We start from the raw sequence: 21,155 nt of genomic DNA on the forward strand, positions 1-21,155 counted from the left end.
TGAATAGACGTCTATCTATAAATAGAACAGAAAATAAGTATTTTACTGTGTGGATTACAAAACTGCCAATGTAATACATGTGCTTCTGTCCGGTTAGGTTGCTGTTCCCGTCACTTCTGAGTGGTTCTTTTCCATTAAGTGTCTGCAAATATGGATGTGATTTAAATTCTGAAAAATTCTAAGGTGACCACTTGCCAGTACTTTTTCAGTTCAGGAAGGCAAAAGCAAAGCATCAACATAGTAAACCATTTATTTTTTTTACAACATATACAAATACAGGTTTATTCTTCAAGTCAGCAGAAGGCAAATAGTCCAGGTGGAAGAGTCACTTTTAAAATTGCTCATTTTACATAGTTTCCAAACAATAGAAAGACTGGCACATAGTGATGTTGCATTGTTAGAGTACTTCTACAGAATGCTTGAAGAGGCAGAGGAAGACAACTGTACAACTAAGTCATTCTGAAACATCCTATTTGTCTATTGGAGCAAAGTCTATTTACTGCTATTTATTTTTGCGTTTAATGTGCTAACTGCCAAATGTCTAACACTATTGAAATTATTTATCACAGACAGGAAGAAACGCCACTATTGTTACATTTAGTGGGCTACTTTAAAAGAAAACTGAGGTTCAGAGTGGAATAGTAACAACCAGTGATTAAAAACCGAATGTTAATTGAAGTATTTGGAGGCCTAAAGGAGAATGGACAGTTCAGTTTCAGAGGCTGCAAACTCAACCTTTTGGTGACATGTAAAGCTACCAGCAAGTTGTTCTTTTTTAAAGACAAAACTATGAATGCAGGAGAGTGTATTGAAGAATTTAGATATTTCCATGTTAAAGTCTTTAATTCTTGACACGTGATTTCTAGAAGCAGACAGCTTTCTAAGGATGGATATTGAGATACTTCATCTAGTCCTATTTGTAGCAATAAAAATAAAGTACTTAGGTTTCAAAATTAAAACTGACATAGTATTTGCTATTATCCTAATTGATAAACTCGGGATCAGTAAGAAAGAAACAGGAAAAGCTTCAGGTGGTAGGAAGTACCTCCTGATGTGTCTCCGTTCCTGCAAACCAGCTAGTACTGCAGCATGCCCAGGACCTGTGGCTGTCCAGCTTCTGTCCCATACAGTCACATCACTGCTACACAAGGACAAGCTAAGAAAGTGGTAGAAAAGCAACAGTGCCTTTAAAATAGTACAGAGTAAAATGCTGCTCTATTTTTGCCAATAGGCAACAGAGCATGAGATTTTCACCTGTAAATTGTGCAGCGTGAGGCTCTGCTACTACTTGGAAACTGCGTGTTTCTGGAAGGTGTCGGTTATTTACATTCCTTTCTTTCAAACTTTATTCTGGAGGTTGCTTCCTGTAAATAATTTGTCATGTAAAAATGAATGTATTTTCCTAATTGATGTCCATGCCAAGCCAAAAGCACAGAAAGGGACAGTTATTTTTGTCAGTCTTGCCATAGGAATGTGTGGACAGGTATTCCTGCAGACATAAAATCTGTGGCTAAGCAGAATAAACTTTCCTATTAGAACAATAATTCAGCACATGAAATCTGTTCAACTGGGTTTTCACAGAAGAAAAAAAAACCCACATAAAAATGTTTAATGTTTCAAAAGTGTATTTCATAATTAGGATACTTGGAACCAACATAAAGGGAAGGATACTATTTTCCTTTCCAGCTTCACCCCAAAATATATCAAATTTTGCAAACAAAAGTATACTTGGATATTTACCAAAATTTAAACTTGAAATTAAGCAGTGTGTGTACATTAATGAAAATTCTGGAACAGTGTAGTTAGCCTTACGCAGTTCCACTTGCCTATGAAGTTGGATTTTTTTAACAGGAAGACGAATACTTTGCTGTTCTCTTTCACTGTGATAAGCAGCAGCAAAAGTAGCTTTAGGCTCTGATTGAAGATACTTAATAAACTATTCCCACAGCTACAGAATGATTGTGTTAGAAGACGTAGTACAAGCGTTCAGGCTGCTGTTTGTTAGACCTGTGTTACACAATGTGACATGGCTACTGTTGTCCCTTGATTGCCCAAAGGTTTTTTTGTCCTTTTTAGCTCTGTGGCAGAAAACTATTAGCACATGGTAACATGGGTGTAAGAACTTTCTGTGTTGAATCTAATTAGCAAGTGTGTCTTCCAGACTCCTGTAGTACTACAGGTGATGTTAAGAAAAGAAGCCAGTAGGGTCAAACCCTATAGAAAGTATTTTTTTTCTAAAATGCCATAAAAACAAAAGAAATAACTCTTAGTGATGTGACACTGCTGCTGTGTTAAAATAAGGGAGAATGAAGCTAACATTTTAAAAAGTTGCATAAATTGAATTGTGCAGTAGATGGATGTATTTCCCAGTAATTCCAAGTAGTCCAAAGCAAACTGGTTATCAATCTATGGGTAAGCTCACCTCTAACAAACATTTTACTCCGTATCAGTCTTGTGTGATGCTTGTGCCCTGGGGTTTGGGTGAGAGTTGTACCTCATGCTTACAGGGGCTGTGTGGTTAGAACTCACCATTCCTAAGTGAAGGGGCTGAGCTAGGGGGTGGGGTGTTTGATTGGATCGTGTTGCTGAGTTGCAAAGCACTCTTTCGCTGGCTACATCAGTGCTGAAGATAAGCAGTGGGGAGCGCATGGCCTCTGGGAGGACAGGCCATGGGGAAACTTGTGTGCCTGTGGTTATTTTTCCTGAAAGCTAGAAATGACCTCAAGGGGGCACTTTTTTGCTTTGCTATTGGCTACTTTGTAGGCATTCTCAGTGGCATAGTGAAAGACTTCATAGCTTCTGGTGACAGAACGCAGGTTCTGTTGGTTGTTTATATGGCAGTTAATAACTTTATTTAATTTTCTAATTATGGGGGGGGGAAGGTTGGTTGTCACAGCAGTGCTGCCTGTAACTTCTTAACTTTTCATCCTTGCACTATCAAAAGTAAACCTCATTTCAGTTACAACTTGTTCTATCCTTTGCCTGATGCTGCCTCTCGCTTAGGAGCATTTTGTGCTGGAGTGCTCAAGTTGATGTGGAATAACTGAGTGCATAAATCGCTCCCTGTACTCATGGAGTTTTTGACTTAGTCACACCACGTAACCGAAATGCTTTCTTTAGGAATTGGTCTAGGGAGACAAAATGTGTACAGAGCAAATCTTTCACTACAGATATGCTCCTTGTGGAAAATTAGTGTGATTGATTTCAGCAATTGTTTCATTTGTGCCCCTGTAGGTTGGTATGAACTGTTTTAACTAAACACAGTAATAACTCCCATGGAGGAAAAAAAAATATACAACCACAACTAACTTATGTATCAATGACAAATTCAGCAAACAAACATAAAACTTTACAACAGTGTTTCTATGTAAACAAGAATATCAAGAGTTATAGCATAAGAATTCTTTATACTCTCTGGGTTAAACAGACAAGTAAAAAGCCACTTCCTGACTGTATGGAAGATTTATTTTGAAATGTTAATTAAATTTATCAATGCATTGATTTGAGTTTGGTCAGTTTGGGGTATTAAACATCTTGTGCTGAAAAGAAACAACCAGAAGAGTTAAAACATATTTTTCCTCTAAATCAAGAGGTAAAACTTTTGCATTTTCTAAATAGTAGCATATGATAAATATATTATACAATGGCATGTACTTTGGAACATGATAATAAATATTCTTTCTTTAAACACAAGCCTGGAAAACTAGAATTTATAAGAAGAAAATGTTCTTTGTCAAAGTATCGCTACCTGTTAGGTGCATTTAGTTAGCTATTGTACATTATTTTGTTGAAGCAGATAAACCATAAATAATTTGAGTGTTTTGTGTATATCCACCAAAGTTAAACAGAAATGCAAAGGAAGTTACAGTATATTTAAATCTCTTTACAATCACTTAACACAGTGTTTAACTGAAATCTTCAGGTAAAAGTGCATTATTTTAATATAATACACATAAAAGAACACTCTGGTTCTCTGCCTTCAGTTTCCTAGTGGCAAGTAGCTAAATTAGTTTAAAAAGGGGAGGGCGACGACACGCACTTGTTTACAGTATGCAGTCCAAGAATGCTTCGTCATCCACCTAGTGAGAACCTGCAGATGTGAAGATACGGGAAGAGAAGAATCTTCCGATAGCTGACAGGCATCTTTCCAATCTATGACTTCCCACTTAGGATTCCCAGGTTCTGGATGCTAACCTAGCAGCAGTGCCTGTATTAAGCATCTATAGGCCAGGGCACACAATTGCTGACCAGGTCAGTCCGCAGCAGGCTCCTTCCAAGGCACTGCAGAAGGATTCAGTGATGTAAATTCCAGTTTTCAAAAATAAAATGAAAAAAACAAAACAGAAGACGGAATGTGACTGAGATCTTTCCATAATTTACTTTGCTTTTCTTCAATTCATCTGATTTGGTGATTTAGGGGTTTTATAGTAACCAAGAAATAGGGTATGAAATTTGTCCCTTCATGCTTGAAATATTTTGCAAATGAAGGTATTACTTGAATTTTGTTAATGACTTGGCAATAGTATGAAAATGAATCTCAAATAATGCTTTGATAATTAGGTGTACATGGGAAAAATGTAATCTTAAATTGGCCATATATGGGATGGGATTATCAACAATGAAAAAGATTCTTCATTTACAGTGAGCTGCAGCTTCTCAGATGATACCTCAATGCTGTAGTAGCACTGTGTAAATATCTGGCTATAGTGTATGCCAGCAGACAAATTAAATATGCTACAATAGGACAGTATTTTGTATTTCATTGGTTGATTTAAGTCAAGCAAGACAGAAGAATGAATAGATACAGAAAGGCCATCAAAAATATTTAAACATTTCTGTCAAAATTGCCAGAGAGAAATTAACACTATAAACTTATTTCAGCTAAATAGGAGATTGTCAATCCTGATGATTTTATTATATGCATGTAATTAATTAATAACAGAAGTTCTGCTTCTATTTACTTTGACCCAGGGCAAAAGACTAACAGGCCATCATTAGTGAAGCACAGTTAGCTGATTAAAATACATACTATAAAATTAACCAGGATCCAGCATTTTAGTTTTTGTTTTTTAAATGGGCAGATAAAGTGTGTGAAACTCCAGTCTTCACACCATGCTGATTCACTGTAGCAAATGCCACAATAAATAACTGAAGACCATACTGTCTATGCACACTAATGGGTAAGCCTTGTATGGATCTGTCAGTCCCTTCTACCTCACTATGGTTTAACCAACTCCAACTTTGAAAAAAGTACTCTGTAAATCATGTATTAAATGAGTGCTCAGAGCCAGAATCAGTATCTCATACCTGAATCAATTGACCTGTAGGCAGTGGTGGTTGTTATTCTGTAATGTCACTAAAAGTCAAACTGCACGCAGACCTTTCATCTTTGCCCTGTGGGCCATCCGGCGAGACCTGCAGGGGTGGTGATATGAATCCCCGATACTGCTTACTTGACTTGGTTAACTTCTTCAGCTCACTGGTAAAAGAAATACCTTTCCTTTTGTCATCTCGTGCTGCCTGTAGAGAAATAAACTGCATCACTGAAGTGGTCTAACAGGCTGTTCGTAGCTGTGAAACATGGAATTAATCTGAAAACACCTAAAATATTTCTATTCTAAGCAGTCCTCCCTTTTGAAATTCCGTGTGGCTGTGCTTTCATAGCCAAGCACATTCTGATTGTTCCGAATAAATTAATTGAAAATTATGCATTGTCAAAGATATGTTTAGCAGATTTGGTATAAACTGATATAAAAATGTGCTTATGGCAGCTACTTAAAAGCAACAACTGCTGTAGGTTGGTGGCATCTGCTGGAAGGGAGAGCACAGCTTTTTCTCCCAGCAGGCATGTCCATCATTCCTGCTGTTCTCTAAAGACTGTGATAAAGCAACAGAACAACTCTTTCACTGGGCAGGAATAAAGGGACTTTATTCCAGTGGTTAAGTTCTGCCCATTTGTTCTGCTTTCCTGTGATGGGGAGCATGGCATGCACAGCCAGAAGGTCTTGAAAAACAAAGCTGGTAGCAGAAGATAAAGGTTGTCACAGGACTTGCAGGCTGTGAGGGAATTGGGTTGCTGGATGTAACTGGTGCAGTTTGGCAAAGAAAAAAAGTAAGGAAGTTGCACAGAAAAGAGGAATCTGCTTTTTGTTGTAGCCTCTTCTCCCTGTCCACCCTCAAGCCAGTCGTGTCTCCCTCCCACTGAAAACAGGTTCCCATTAAGCTGATCATACACCATCTATAAAACCTGCTGCAAAGCATTTAATCTTTTACCTGAACCTGTTCCTTGAGCTTAAGGATAAATTTTCCTGCTCCCTTCCACTTGCTTTGGGCCTGAAACACACACTCTTGGTCAGAGAGAATCCTCTGAGATGGTTTAGACATGGAGGACTTTTTGTTTGCTGGCTCTTTTGTCACCTCTTCCAACAGCACGTAATCACTTGGATTTGGATTGCTCAAAATGCTGTAGGAGTATTTGGCTTTGCAAAGAGTCTGTTTAAAAGCATTAAAAAAGAAGACAAAAAAAGAAAGCATTGCCTCAAATTCAGGTTACTAAACCAATTCCTCAGCTAGTGCTGAGAACAGACCCCACCTTATCTTGTGTGAAACCAACCTCCACCCTATGTTTCAGTCCTACTACAAGGAAACTTGCTGCTTACTTGCTGTATGACATCCTGAGCTGTGCTGAAACGGGGAGCTTTGATGACGGTGCGTGGTTGCTCTGGGGAAACATCATGTACCTGAACAAAGAAACTGTCATCCTCAGAGCTGACGGCTGCCTCTTCCTTTGCTTCTTGAAAGATGTTTCTCTCATTTAAATTCTGTAGAAAAAAGGAGAGACAAATTTATTTCCTTCAGAGAGGTAACTCAGAGCTGAAGGTCACAAAAGGTTTTTATCACATGAAAATTGGAAACTGTGCTGTTGCCCCAGCTTTTATTTCATCAAATGCAAGTCTTCTACATAGAAGTTTTGACAAGCCACTGCTGCTGATAGCAAATACCTGTGTTTCTAAAAACAGTGTCTAAAATACCTTTCATAGTTGGCATGTAATGGAGGCGTGCGTAGTACTACATTATGCAAAACCAGTCACTTAAATCCTTCATTTCCTTATGTTTGCATCTCCTTATGTATGCAAAATCATGTTTTGTACTGTAATGGCAGCAGTATGATGGGAGATGGTGGAACATGTCCTTTTCTCTGCTTGTCCCTGCACTAAAGCCAAAAGAATTTAGACAGCAAGAAGTCTGAGTGAACATTGTCACATGGGGCAAGAAGGCTGCTGCTGCTCTGTCCTTTGTCAGGCTCAACAACTACTGCACATTTTAGACAGAATTCCTCCCTGCACCTTCTCTCAGATGATGCATTTCTCTCCAAGCCCTTGTAAAAGAGCTTGAATTCATACACTGTAAATATGGGCTGTGTATCACACCCTGCAAGTGGGCCTGCTCCATGTTTCTCCATGTAAATTTGCAGCTTCGTTTCTAGCTCCAAGATCTGAGGTTGCTATCTGCAGAAAGGCTCGAAATTACAGGGAGTGCTTTGAGGTCCCCCCATCACAGGACAAAACTGCAGTATGATTTTCACATATACGAAGACAGATTCTAACCCAGGTTTTCTGAAAGAATGGGTTTGGCAGTGACACACGTATGGTCACATGCGCTTACAAAGAAATATTGCAGTTAATTAAGTAGGCTACTGTTTCCACAAACAAATTTATACCTAGCTATTTATGCTCCAAATACTAGAAATAGAGGAAAACAATATAAAGATTTGCATAATAATAATAGTAATCTGAAAAATAGCAGTTTTATCAAAAGTTGCATATTTTAATTTTAAAGGATCCTAGAGCACCTCTGTCATTTACATATGTAAAATGTATGTGTATAAACCTATGTGTGCATGTATTGCAATGTTCAGACTAAACAAGCTTCAGTACATGCTGAACTGACCAGTGGAAGTGCCTCTGAAAATGAGATCATTAAGTGTCTTTCTCCTGCTTTTTTTGTTTCTCTCACAAGCCTGGGCAGTAGCATATTGTCAAGCTTTGGATGTTTTGTTCATAGTTTAAACTGAAGTAATCACTTCATCTTCCTCCTTTAGATTAATAGAAATCACCTATTTAATTATTTTAGGTTATCATTGATAATTTAATCATCCTTTGAGGTTTTTAGACTTCTTTAATATTAAAATCCATTCTAATTTTTCTGAACAGAGAAGTTGCTGGCATCTAAATTGATTGACTGATAATTGCAATCTGGAGTTCTGTTACCTACAATCCTTTGGTATTAAGTATCTTTATATTAATGTCCTATCAGCTCAATGTCTCGATTTCCATTAAATTAGACCTGTCAGTCAAAACAGTAAGCCAGTGGCAGCAAACTGTTGACTAAGCAATAATGATTAAACAGCATAGGCTGGTACTAGAGCTAAGTGAAGTCAAGTTAGTGTCACACACGTGCATAAAGTCTAATTTCTTTCACTTAAAATTTACGTTTGTTTTTAAATTATGTACACAGCATTGACATTAGTCTCCAAATAGCAAAACAAATACTACATCCTTTTGTTTCTGGTCCTGACAGCTATTTTTAGCTACCTTTGTAAATAACAGTTTAGATAAAACAGACTTACTTCCTCTCGGGTTTTAAAGATAATCCTTCCAACGTATCCTTCTTCTGGGAACCAGCTGTTCAAAAGCTGCACTACCCCTTCTTCAGGCCCAATCACTCTATGGAATGGTGGTTTTCTGCATTCACTCTTTTCTTTAGATATAAAACTTTTCTCTTCCATCAGAAAATAGTCTGCAGCACATGACTCGGTACCTTTTGTGGCAGCCAAGAGCTAAGAGAGACCACAATAAACACACAGCAATTAGACAGCTAAATATAAACACTGCATAATTAGTAGTTATAAATGAGAATGAACAAGGAGGCTTTAAGAGTCAATAACTATCCTGACAGTGCAGGCAAGACTTCTGATGTGCTATTTATTATTCATATATTTTACTCCAGGGTAATGTACTGTTCTCTTTAGCCAAGCAGTTCAACTATTCCAGACAAGGCAGTACTATTTAAGCTTATTTCTGTCCTGTTTGGCTGGCCAGACACTTTATTCAGAATCTCAGGACAGTACAGTCTTTTCCCACTGCTAGAATAACAATGCCTGTTGAGCTAACTGGTTTTTCTACTCATGAACTTAGCCCTCTAACTTTTCCTCTGTATTCCTGTGGTGCTCAAGTTCAAAGAATTGCATAGAAATGTTTGCCCTTGTTGTAAGGACAGCCCACTGCCTCCATTGGCCAGAAACATTGTTTTTCTCCTCTGCATATGTCCAAAGAGTAAAATAGTAATAAAGAATATGTTCTAAGATTGTAAAACTCATTCTCTGAAGCCAAGATTGGGAAAATTTCACTGATGCTCTTCTGTGTTTGCAATGTAATTAATTCCACAGGCATACTTTGCTAAACCACCTCCTTGCTATGATGATCCTCCATGTGAGAAATGCAGGGAGATGAATGTCCAGAGCGATGTTAGTGTGGATTCTTGCAATTATGAGTCTGCAATTCAGAGGGCAATTTACCTGATGGAGAAGCTGTGCAGCTGTGGTCCCTCCACTTACAGTAAACACAGTGAAAGGCTCTGGGCCTGGAATTCCATGAATTGTCACTTTGTAGGTCACAGCAGCTTTCCTTTCTCCCATACTAAACAACTGTTTAGGCAACATTCAACAGGTTACTGAATGGCTTTACACAGGTTTGTTATTTTTAGGTTGCTTAACAGAAACTGTACACACAAGTTGTAAGGACCTTGGCAAAGCAAAGCTATTCTGCTAATGCGTGGCTCTTACACTACAGATCCAGGTATTAAAAGAAAACCCAACAAACCAGTCTCCCCAAAGACCCTCCTCTGCCTTGAAGCTGAAGAGAAAGAAGGAAAAGTAAGTTTTCTAACAGGAGTACATAGACTGCCACCAGACAAAGGACAGACCTCCACTGCTCGTTATCCATTCTAGCTGAGCTCAGAGTATTCAGATTCAGTTTATGAATTACAGGATGAAAACCTGTGGCTTCATTTTACCCTCCAAAACATTTATGTTCTTCCCTTCTGCCCTAGTAATTCACCAAGATATGTGTTGGGCATGTATTCACAGGAGGGTAACATCTGCAACGTATGTGCTGCACACACGGGCAAAATAATAATATACATGCTTAAAGATACTGAACCTAAAATCACTGGCTATATAAAAAATAACAAAAAATCACATCCATACATGCACGCATACACTCTACACACATTTATATGTGTAGGTATACATGTTTGTACATATAAATGAGCAAATGTATAACTACTTATGTATTTATGGAAATACAGACTCCATCTTTTCCTGTAACAGAATTCAATTTTATTCTCATTATCCCAAAGTTGTTGGTAATTTACATCTTCTTTTTTTTTGTCCCAAATACATTGCTTATGATTCATGCATAAAGAAATGCATGAGGCAGCTCTGAACCTTGCTGCTCAGCCATACTCCTCCTCCAGCACTTCTTCTGCTAGTTTTAATTCTATAGCTAAATACACCAGAAGCCAGACATTGAAAAGATTTACCCTCCAACAGTCTGAGCCAGGTGGGATAACCTTACTTCCACTGAAGCCCAAAAGAATTAGGCATCAGGGTACTTCAGACACTTGTGCAAGTTTAGGGACTAATGTCTTTGAACAGTCTGGTCCTAGAAGTTTCCAGACCATAGTAGTCACCAAGACAAGAATACACAGCATTCACAAGAACATAATTGAATTACCATAGATGCAGGCAGGGTGTTTCCAGAGGGACTTTCTTCCATTCTCCGACTGTTTATGAACAAACTAGAAATTTCTAAAGCTTCATTGTGCAGGTTACGGAGCTGGATGTGTCTATAGCCTGAAGAGAAAAAACCCTTCTGTAAGTACTTTGGCACATCCTGGGATGCAAGTCTCATAAATGAAAACTCAAATTTGCTATATTTATACCTACAACTCGTCTCATCTATAGGCTTTAAAGCACTGTAATAACACTGCATTAACACTCTTTGACTGTACAACAGCATAACACAGATGCTGTGAACTGCTGAGTGGCTCATACAGCTGCCTACCTTTGTTTTGCCCTAAATCTGCAATATATTAATACATAAAATAGCTAAATATTAGAATATGAATGAAACAAGAACAAAATCTCATTGGGAAAATAAGTATCTATAGCCAGATCTCCTCATATGCTAAGATTCTTGTGTGGTATAGAGTGGGGCAAAGCAAATGTGAAAGTATTTTTAATGTTCTGCTGGAGAGCTGCTGGCAATATGAAAACTCCCTCTCTCAGGAGCCGCAGAATTAATGATGCTTCCTCATCTCTCTCTCATCTTCTTCCACCCTTCCTTCACCTCCCCTCCAGCCATGGCTGCAGTAAGTGTAATTCCCCTCTGCCCAGTGGTCACCAGATAGAGCAGTCTCTTGGGCAAAGGAAAGTGGGGGATGAAACCAATCCCTGCTGCCTAAGGGAACGGCAGGTCTCAAGGTGAACACAACCTCACAACCACAGCTCAGGATCAGAGCAACTGCACACAAGATGTCCCAGTCTCTGCATCAGCATATAAGTCGGGGGCAGCCTCCAGCTCTCAGGAAGTCTGTTAGATCAGCATCACAATGCCAAGGCAAAGCATGCTGTCTGAATTTTGCTCTGACTCCTCTAGAAAAATACATCCAACTGATGAAACATACACCCCTCCTAGCAGGATTCAGTCCAGGAACCTGACAGATCATTCTGGCATAGGGTATCACTACAAACTACACTGTACCTCTTTTTAGAGCTTTTAGGGGAATGATTCTCTGAGCTGTTACAGCTGAGCTGTTATTTTCAACAACTGCAAAGCGAAGAAAGACCAGATCTTCAAAGTGAACCCGGAAAAGGAACTGTTCATTCCACATGGGGTTGAGAGTGTTGCGATGGATGGGCTTCGTCCGGAAATGGCAGCTGTCCAGAGGCATCCCAAGCACATCGATTTCGATGCATGGGCTGCCTGTGCTATTGCTAGGGCAGACGTTCTGTCCAGACACAATCTGAATGCAAGGAGTACACAGAGAAATAGATTAGTGGAGTAATTCTGTTACTGTCACGATTCTGAGCTAAATGCTGTTTATCACGCTCCTAAGCACAGGTTATTAACATGCTGATTTAATTACAACACTCCCCTACTTTTGTAACTGCCAGGGCAGGCATTTCAGAAGCAGAACTGCCTCAGTCCCTGCCCCCCATTGCTATGGTATCCTTCCTCTGAAAATGATATACCATACATCACGAGTGTAACCATTCAAGGCATCTGAAAGTTAATCCAGAAAGAATGTACCGGTAACGTAGTCAAACAGGATCAAATTTTCCTCTCCATTACTGTGGGGCAATGACACTGACCTCTGGCATGCTTTGGCATACGCAACACAAGAATTAGGGGTGCAATTCCTGCCGCTGGGAGAATTTGGATTTTTATGAATCTCACTTTTCTGAAACACTATCTTAGAATACTTTTACTTGCGATAAATCCATGAATTATGTATCTTATTATGTAAGTTTAAAAGAAAGTTGGTTTTTCTTAAGATTCAGTGCAGCTTTTCATAATGTTTTGGGGTTTTTTTTTGTGGTTTCTCAAGTGTTCACAAACGTGTGAAACATCCAGGCACATGTTGTGTAGTCCCAGGGAAAAAAGCTTTCAGGATTGGGTTTCGACAAATATTGTGAAGGAAACAGTGAAAGTAACTATGGATACAAACCAGCCAATAAAATAATGACAATTCTTTGTTCCTTCCCCCTCCAATTTTTGCTAGCTATGCTGATCTTCAGAAGCACAAGTAACAATTAAAGGGTCAATCTTTTCATGCAGACGCATAACTGTAATGCTGGTTAAAGACTAGTTAAACGTCTACTTCTACCTGTTTAGCTGCATGAAATTCCCTTTTAATGTACTTACTGTTAAAGAATATATAGCTGGTTCCTTATTATCAAGATCTCTTTCTAAAGGACAAAACTGCTGGTACATTGAACAGTTTTTGTCCCAGAGAACAGGAGGTTTCAAAACATATCCACAGCCACCATTAGCCTCAAACATTGCTGCATTAAGTTGCAGAGGAAGATCTGTGAAAACAAGACAGCCAAAACTGACAAGGAGCAATAGAAAAACTAACAGTGAAAACATGATGTCTACCATGAACTAGCAGTTCACTCTTGGTTTTCAGAAATAGCTGCAATTTATGTATCCAATCTATCCAATACTTAATTATACAACACTATAATAACAGTTTTTTATCTTCTATGCCTTTCCATTGCTTTTACCCAATTGTAGGGCTTGCCTACACATAGATATTTGGTTTCTAGGTACTTGCCCTGAACTGCAGAATGAACAAGCATCGACTCTGTAGCTTTGTGGATGACTTAGTGACCCTATCAAAAAGGTGCAGGAACACAAGACAGGATAGAAAATGGTGCAAAAATGTTTTGATCCACATTAAACCAGCGTCTTAAGTGTCACTTCTAAGTAAAAAACAGTTCAGTAGCTTTTTATACTTGAAGTTATCCAAAAGAGAAAACAGCTGCTTAAAAAGGAGCCTTCAGCAATAAAATAATAATAAAAATGGAAGGTGTTGCTGTCCAGGAACTTCTGTGCTACCAGGAGATCTGCTGCATTGGCATAACTGAACTCTGGGATGACTGCTTTCAAGGACCAGGTTGTCACAGAATCATAGGACAGCTTGGGCTGGAAGGGACCTTCAAAGGTCATCTATCCAACCCCTCTGCAATGAGCAGGGAAATTTTCAACTAGATCAGGTTGTTCAGAACCACATTCAGCCTGGCCTTGAATGTCTCCAGGAACGGTGCATCCACCACCAAGCTGGGCAACCTGTGCTGGTATTTTATCACGCTCATTGTAAAAAGTTTCTTCCTCACATCCAGCCTGAATCTTCCCTCTTCTAGTTTAAAGCCATCACCCCTTGTCCTATTGCAACAGGTTCTGCTGAAGTCTCTCCCCTTTCATGACCTGAAAAGCTGCAGTAAGGTCTCCCTGGACTCTTCTCATAATAGCAGGTAAAAACAAACATCAAAAACAAATTCACTTTTTAAGGACTTATTTCACATTTAAAATGTATTAAAATGTGTGGTTTTGCACCCATACCATCTGTTTGGTAGTTAAGAGCCACGAGCTGCACGCCGTGGAGCCAGAAGATCAGTGGATGGGGATTTGAGGAATCGATACGTGTGGCAGCAGGGTAGGTCCTCAGGAGCTGGCATGTGGTGTGCTGGATCAGCTTCTGAGAGTACCGCCTGCACAGCCGCTTAGCAGCATTCTCGTTCAGGGAGGAGATATGATAACACTTGGGCGTCCTTATGATAGCACTGAGAGAAGCTGGAGAGTTGTAAGGAGAACAAGGATCTTCCCAAGTCTGCCGCATCACATCGAAAGGGCCTAGGAAATAAACAGTACCCTTAAGTTACAGCTGCAGATCCAGAGACTCCAGAAATTCAATGTTTCGTGGTGAAGGATGTGTGCATGTTTTGGTTATAGTAAGAAAAGCTGATCCTGGAAAATGACAGTACTCAGTGTGCCACATTCCTTCTTATACAGTAAGAACAATCCATGAGAGGAAACTTCATGTTTAAGCATTGAAATGATATCATGATTAGATGTGCTAACAACCATATTCACAAATAAATACTTAATTGGCATTTGCCTGAATGAAATAAAGGTATAACGTTCCATTCTTCCCATTTATACATTTTACATGAGGAAGGGAGGCCAGATTGGCTGCTCCCAACAGGCAGTCTACAGAGGTTGTAAGAACTAGGAGACGAAGCCAACAAAATTCTTATGTTCTTTAGAATTAGACACTAGACTTCTTCATTTTTATGACACTGGCCTCTAAAAGGGAATCTAACTACCTGCTGCAGCCATGCCCTTGGGCTGAAAGAAATACAATGCTCCTTGAGCCAGAAAATTAGTACAAGAAAGGGTACAACTCTAACTTTCTGTTTACGGCATTCTCTTGAAAGGCAGGGAGTCTGGGTCTCATTCCTGCTCCAGAAACTTTTCTGTACTTTCTTTGTATTTCTTTACATCTGTTCATACACAGAAGTACAATTTTCAAGTTCACAATCTGAATCACCTGCAGAGTCTAAACATCTCCACTGTAGAACACAGGAGTTTGCACAATTACATTTTTGGACTTGGCTGAATTTTAGGCAACTAAGTCCTACTTCAGACACTAAAAATGCTTTTCTGGATCCAGCCCAACAGTTGTGCCTTCCATTTGTACTTTGAAAGTATTCACTCACATCTTTTAAAATACTAACTTGAAAATACATCACTTAAATTATATGCTAGTTTTGAATCATTTATGAATTAGGTTCGTCATATTCCTGACCAAGTAATCCTATTTTAACATTCTACACTCAACACTTCAGTTATAATAGTGTTACTGTAATACCTGCTGCACTAACAAAAAACCATTCCAAAGTTCAAAATCTTACACACTGTAAAGTATTTGATCTTTAACAACTTGGTCTGGTACATGTGTTGGATTACAGTCATTCCACGTGACTGGTGAAAGAAGATGCTAACTTTTACCTTTTCCAGATGCTTTGGCAAGGGTAGCTGACTCCCCAGGGCTCAGCCTGCCAGGATTGTTGCCAAAAATGGACTTCCTGCTCTTTCTTTCTTTTCCTCTGCTAGAGCCAGATGGGTTTAGAGTTGACAAGCCTGTTCCCATAAAAGTAAAATAAATGAGCCAAAAAACATGACCAAGAGGGCATGACAATTTCCATCATATTTTACATTATTTTTGAAGGCATGAATATGCCTGTCATACAGCACACAGGGCAAGCAGCATATTTTTCTCCATAATTTAATGTTAACATCTTTACATACAGACATGTCTTTACATATGTATATATTATATATGTTTATATATACAATCTATATAAAAACTTACATAAGGCAATACAATACACAGTTATATCTATGTGATATAACTTTTCTCATTTTACTTTTTGGCTTGAGGAAGGCTGTGTCTCTGTCTCAAATTACCAAATGGTCCTAACTAATACTAAAAAAAGTGAAGTAACAGTCTTAATGTTTTCATCCTTAGAACAATTAAAAAAAAGATTCTTTTTACAGAAGCAATAAATCTGCACAGTAGTAAATATCATGGAATTCATCTTGGATACCTACATAAGATGATAGGATCTATGTGCAGTATGGTTACATCTCAGTTGGTCTTCACTGGCAAAGGCTCTGACCTCACCACCCAAGTCTTGGAAGGTGGATGCAGGGACTGTGAGAATGAAGACCTTGGGGCCACTGTACATGAGGATCTGATTCGAGACCATCTTAAAAACCTGAATGTGTGCAAGTCCATGGGACCCGATGAAATCCATCCGTGGGTCCTGAAGGAGCTGGCAAATGAAGTTGCTAAGTCGCTGGCCATCATATTTGAAAAATCATGGCAGTCAGGTGAAGTTCCCTATGACTGGAAAAGAGAAATATAACCCCCATTTTCAAGAAGGGGAAAATGGAAGACCGGGGGAATTACAGACCAGTCAGTCTCACCTCTGTGCCTGGCAAAATCTGGGAGCAGATTCTCCTGGAAGGCATGCTAGGGCACGTGAAAAACAACAAGGTGCTTGGTGACAGCCAGCATGGCTTCACTAGGGGTAAATCCTGCCTGACCAGTTTGGTGGCCTTCTATGATGGGGCTACAGAACTGATGCACAAAGGTGGAGTAGTTGATGTAATCTACCTGGACTTGTGCAAAGCATTCAACACTGTCCCACACAACATTCTTGTCTCTAAATTGGAGAGACATCAATTTAACAGGTGGACCACTGGGTGGATAAAGAACTGGCTGGATGGCAGCATGCAAAGAGTCGTGGTCAATGGCTCAATGTCCGGCTGGAGATCAGTGACGAGTGGTGTCCCTCAGGGATTGGTGTTGGGACCACTCTTGTTCAATGTCTTTGTCAGTGACATGGACAGTGGGATTGAGTGCACCCTCAGCAAGTTTGTCGATGACACCAAGCTGTGTGGTTCGGTTGATACCCTGGAGGGAAGGAATGCCATCCAGAGGGACCTTGACACACTTGTGAGGTGGGCTGATGCCAACCTCATGAAGTTTAACCATGACAAGTGCAAGGTCCTACAACTGGGTCAGAGCAATCCCAGGCACAGCTACAGGTTGGGCAAAAAGGAAATTCATGGTAGTCCTGCGGAGAAGGACTTGGGGGTGTTGGTCAATGAGAAAATGAACATGAGCCAGCTTCAGTGTGCGCTCACAGCCCAGAAAGCCAACCATATCCTGGGCTGCATCAAAAGGAGCGTGACCAGCAGGTCCAAGGAGGTGATCCTGCCCCTCTACTCTGCCCTCGTGAGACCTCACTTGGAGTATTGTGTTCAGTTCTGGTGTCCTCAACATAAAAAGGACATGGAACTATTGGAACAAGTCCAGAGGAGGGCCACGAGGATGATCAGGGGACTGGAGCACCTCCCATATGAAGATAAGCTGAGAAAGTTGGGGCTGTTCAGCCTGGAGAAGAGAAGGCTGCATGGAGACCTCATAGCAGCCTTCCAGTATCTGAAGGGGGCCTACAGGGATGCTGGGGAGGGACTATTCATTAGGGTCTGTAGTGATAGGACAAGGGGTTAACGGGTTGAAACTTAAACAGCAGAGGTTTAGACTGGATATAAGGAGGAAGTTCTTTACTGTTAGGGTGGTGAGGTACTGGAATGGGTTGCCCAGGGAGATTGTGAATGCTCCATCCCTGGCAGTGTTCAAGGCCAGGTTGGGCGAAGACTTGTGTGGCATCGTTTAGTGTGGGGTGTCCCTGTCCATGGCAGGGGGGTTGGAACTAGATGATCTTAAGGTCCTTTCCAATCCTAACTATTCTATGATTCTATAATTAAGTGGAACAATATAATTTAAAGACCTAATACAAAGGAAAAAACTCAAATGCTGTTGGTTAAAGAGTTTAACTTCAAGAAGTTTTCAGAATTATCATCTTCTGTTTAGAATATGTGTTTCAACAATGGGAAATATGGTAGGTGTGCAAAATCCATTAAGCGTTTAATGGCCATTATGTATTAGAAGTGGAGCTGGAAAGCTCTAGAATAGCAATTGCTCAAACATAGTCATTCTAGCAAAATAATCATAAAAGTAATGACCTAAAATCCAGTGAAGTAAAAACACCTAATACCCCTTAAGGTCAGTTTCTGTCTGGAGAGAGCACACAGAAAACCAAAATTAAAGTAAGTCAAAACACACCATAGCTATTCTGACACACACAGCAGTGAGGTGTGGGATGCTCTCAGAGACCCAAGATGTACTTGTGATATAAAATACAGCAAAGCAAGTACATTGCTATTTGCCTAACTGTGCAAAAATGACCCTCCAGAACTTACCTGTCTAAAGACAGTTCTGGATTTAATACTAATATTGCAACTACAAACGTAGATCACAAAGAATACACTGGACTCTCTTGTACTGAAACCTGTCCATAGCTGTAAATTTTCAGCTCTCAATCTTTACAGCATGTCTATGTGCACTTCATAAAATTATGCTAATAGTTTCAATGGAACTGCTTCGGTTAGTAAAATTTAGTATGTACGTAATGTTTTCAGTATTGGAGACATATTGTCTCTTTGGGCCAAAGCATACACATAAACCACAGAAGATGGTAGAAGCTGAGATAAAGGAATATGAACTGACTAGAAGAACGAGGAGTTATGCACTGTGTTTCCAGCACTATTTAATCCCAGTTTTCAGTGGATCAAATGGATTTGGCAAGCAAGATCCAGGTTTCAAAATCCTGTTGTGGAGACAGTCACTGAGGAAACAGGCAAGCCTCATAAATCACCAGAGAGTGCAACACAGAACAGCAGTGTTAACTGCAGCCAGCATGATGGCCACAGGAAAAGCTGCAGCTGGGAGTTTTTTTTCAGTCTTCCCCATGGCCATGCTTTGCATGTGACACACCTCCTCCTAGAGGCAAGCCCCATTTTTCACTCCAATTTAAACTTGACTCCATAATATAGCACCACCTATTCATAAAATCATCAATTCACAAAACAATGGAGGTTGGCAAGGATCTAGAAGCCATCTGATCCAGCTCTCTGGTCTGTAGGACCAACTTAGATGCCACCATACTGCACATAGATCCTATCATACTACCATCTGTTTAGTACTTGTGGTTAGTACATGACATGTGTTTAGTACTTCCCTACAACCCCTATATTATATTATTCGAACTACAGAACTTAGTGCCTATCTCTTGTGTTAGATATAACCACACTGCTTTACCACTGTCAGATTATTAATCCAGAGGATGGCAAATTTTCTTGCCCTTCTCATCTAATCATGATAAAGTAGCAGGTTAATTTGTAATTGGCACCCACGCACCATCTGTTTCAGATCAAAAGCCAGTTAGTTTGTGGTCAGCCACTGACATGAATTCTGCCCTCCCTGTTTCCAAGACACCTGCATTGCCTGAGTTGGTTAGGAATCTGGTCAACAGAGGTACAAAGTCTTGGATCAATCACCCTTATATTAAAGAACAGTATCCGTGCTCTCCATCTGAGCAGAGGAATTCAGTCAGTAGCATGGTGCCAGTGGAAGTCTACTATCTTGCAGAGAAGGCAGAACTTATCTCAAAGGTGTCAAAATTTGTTGGAAAACTAATTTCTATAGTTTCATGCGTTCTGTGAAAGAAACCTGTTTTCTTAACCCATTTTCATGTCCCGTTTAAAGCAAGAGTAAGAAATCCAATAAGAAAAGCAGGTATTTGTTTTATAACTGAAATTACATTAAAAAACTGAAATACTTTATTTTTTTCTGAGAACATCAGAACTACTTTCTGTGTCAAAATGCTTGGAATTACCTACACTACCTCTGTTTAATCTTGGATATCATTCTCTAAAAGAAAAATTTTTTTGAAAGATATCTCATTGCAGATTTCATTAAAAAGAGTATCAGATTTTAATTTTTAGAAGTTATTATTTTTACAAGTGATACCTACAAGTCTTAAAGTTATAGAAGATTATAAAAGAATGTGTCCCCATTTTTCAGCATGTTTATCTTGCCTATTTGACACTATTTTATGTTTGGTTAGCTTCTCTAATCTGACTATAGTTCTATTTGTATAAGATCATGGTTTGGCAGAATTGCTAACTTTTCAACAGAGAACCATTCCATTAAAAAGCAGATTTTTCATTCAAAACATTAAATACGTCAATAAACAATAAATTCTCAATTTAAAATTATTTATGTACACAGTATGTGCCAAAACATACTCAACCTCATGTTTCAACACTGAACAAGTAACTATCAGTGACCTCTTTAGTTACTCCCTCTCCTTTTCTTCTGCAAACATTATTCTTCCTACTGTACAAAGGAATATCCTCCTATTTCCTTAACCCTTTCTATAAAGAGTGTGAGTGTGCAATCGGCTGTTCCCACCTACCACATGAAAAGGCTCCTTTACCCCTGCAAATATCTCCCTTCCTATCCACTGAGGATAAGAACACAAAAAGCACTGTAGGCAAAGGTGAGACACACTGAACTGAGGTCACTTAAAGGCATGTGACAAGCTCTTCCTGCAAGGTTTTAAGAATATTTTCCTTCCTAATTCAGGAGGTCCTTACATGGAAACTTGGAACAGTTAAGATAAAGCTTTCTGTTATCTGGCATTTGGCAATGAAACAGTTGCCTAAGTCGTGAAGACTGGCAAATTTCACTCTCATAAACATTTTAATATGACAAATAATATGTTTTCACATAATTTATGTATACTGCTTCTCAGCCAGAAGCTGTTATTATGTAGACTACCAAATCATCAAGAAAAAAGCTCCTCGACTACTTCAATTTGAAAATGCTTGTAATAACTAATTCAAAACATAAACATAATGTTTCCAAGAATTTGAAAGTTTAAAGCAATAAAACAAGGCAGTGTACTTACCAGGGAACTTTACAGCTTGACAGTAAATGACAAGATCTGACAACTCTGGCGCTATCTGTCTGCTTTCCTTCTTATTTTGGGGAAGGTAGAATTCTTCTCCCAGCTCCATGTCATAAACCTATGTAAGAATTCCAAGAAC

The 21,155-nt window shown here is 39.3% G+C and overlaps 1 protein-coding gene across 1 annotated transcript in view; it reads right to left on the reverse strand.

Annotated features, from left to right (window-relative positions):
• Nucleotides 1-232: 232 nt before the first annotated feature.
• Nucleotides 233-21,155, reverse strand: part of PLCE1 (phospholipase C epsilon 1) — a 121,818-nt gene continuing 100,895 nt past the window's right edge. The window contains exons 21-32 of the mRNA XM_005144091.3: nucleotides 21,017-21,134; nucleotides 15,639-15,770; nucleotides 14,190-14,480; nucleotides 12,990-13,153; nucleotides 11,826-12,087; nucleotides 10,797-10,915; nucleotides 9,578-9,706; nucleotides 8,630-8,839; nucleotides 6,660-6,821; nucleotides 6,274-6,492; nucleotides 5,308-5,520; nucleotides 233-4,281 (exon numbers count right to left, since the gene is read on the reverse strand). Coding sequence (XP_005144148.2) covers nucleotides 5,341-5,520; nucleotides 6,274-6,492; nucleotides 6,660-6,821; nucleotides 8,630-8,839; nucleotides 9,578-9,706; nucleotides 10,797-10,915; nucleotides 11,826-12,087; nucleotides 12,990-13,153; nucleotides 14,190-14,480; nucleotides 15,639-15,770; nucleotides 21,017-21,134 — 1,986 coding nt within the window. The 3' untranslated portion in view covers nucleotides 233-4,281; nucleotides 5,308-5,340. The remainder of the gene's footprint in view (nucleotides 4,282-5,307; nucleotides 5,521-6,273; nucleotides 6,493-6,659; nucleotides 6,822-8,629; nucleotides 8,840-9,577; nucleotides 9,707-10,796; nucleotides 10,916-11,825; nucleotides 12,088-12,989; nucleotides 13,154-14,189; nucleotides 14,481-15,638; nucleotides 15,771-21,016; nucleotides 21,135-21,155) is intronic.

This window comes from Melopsittacus undulatus, chromosome 4 (genome assembly GCF_012275295.1).
Source record: "Melopsittacus undulatus isolate bMelUnd1 chromosome 4, bMelUnd1.mat.Z, whole genome shotgun sequence".
Classification (NCBI taxonomy): domain Eukaryota; kingdom Metazoa; phylum Chordata; class Aves; order Psittaciformes; family Psittaculidae; genus Melopsittacus; species Melopsittacus undulatus.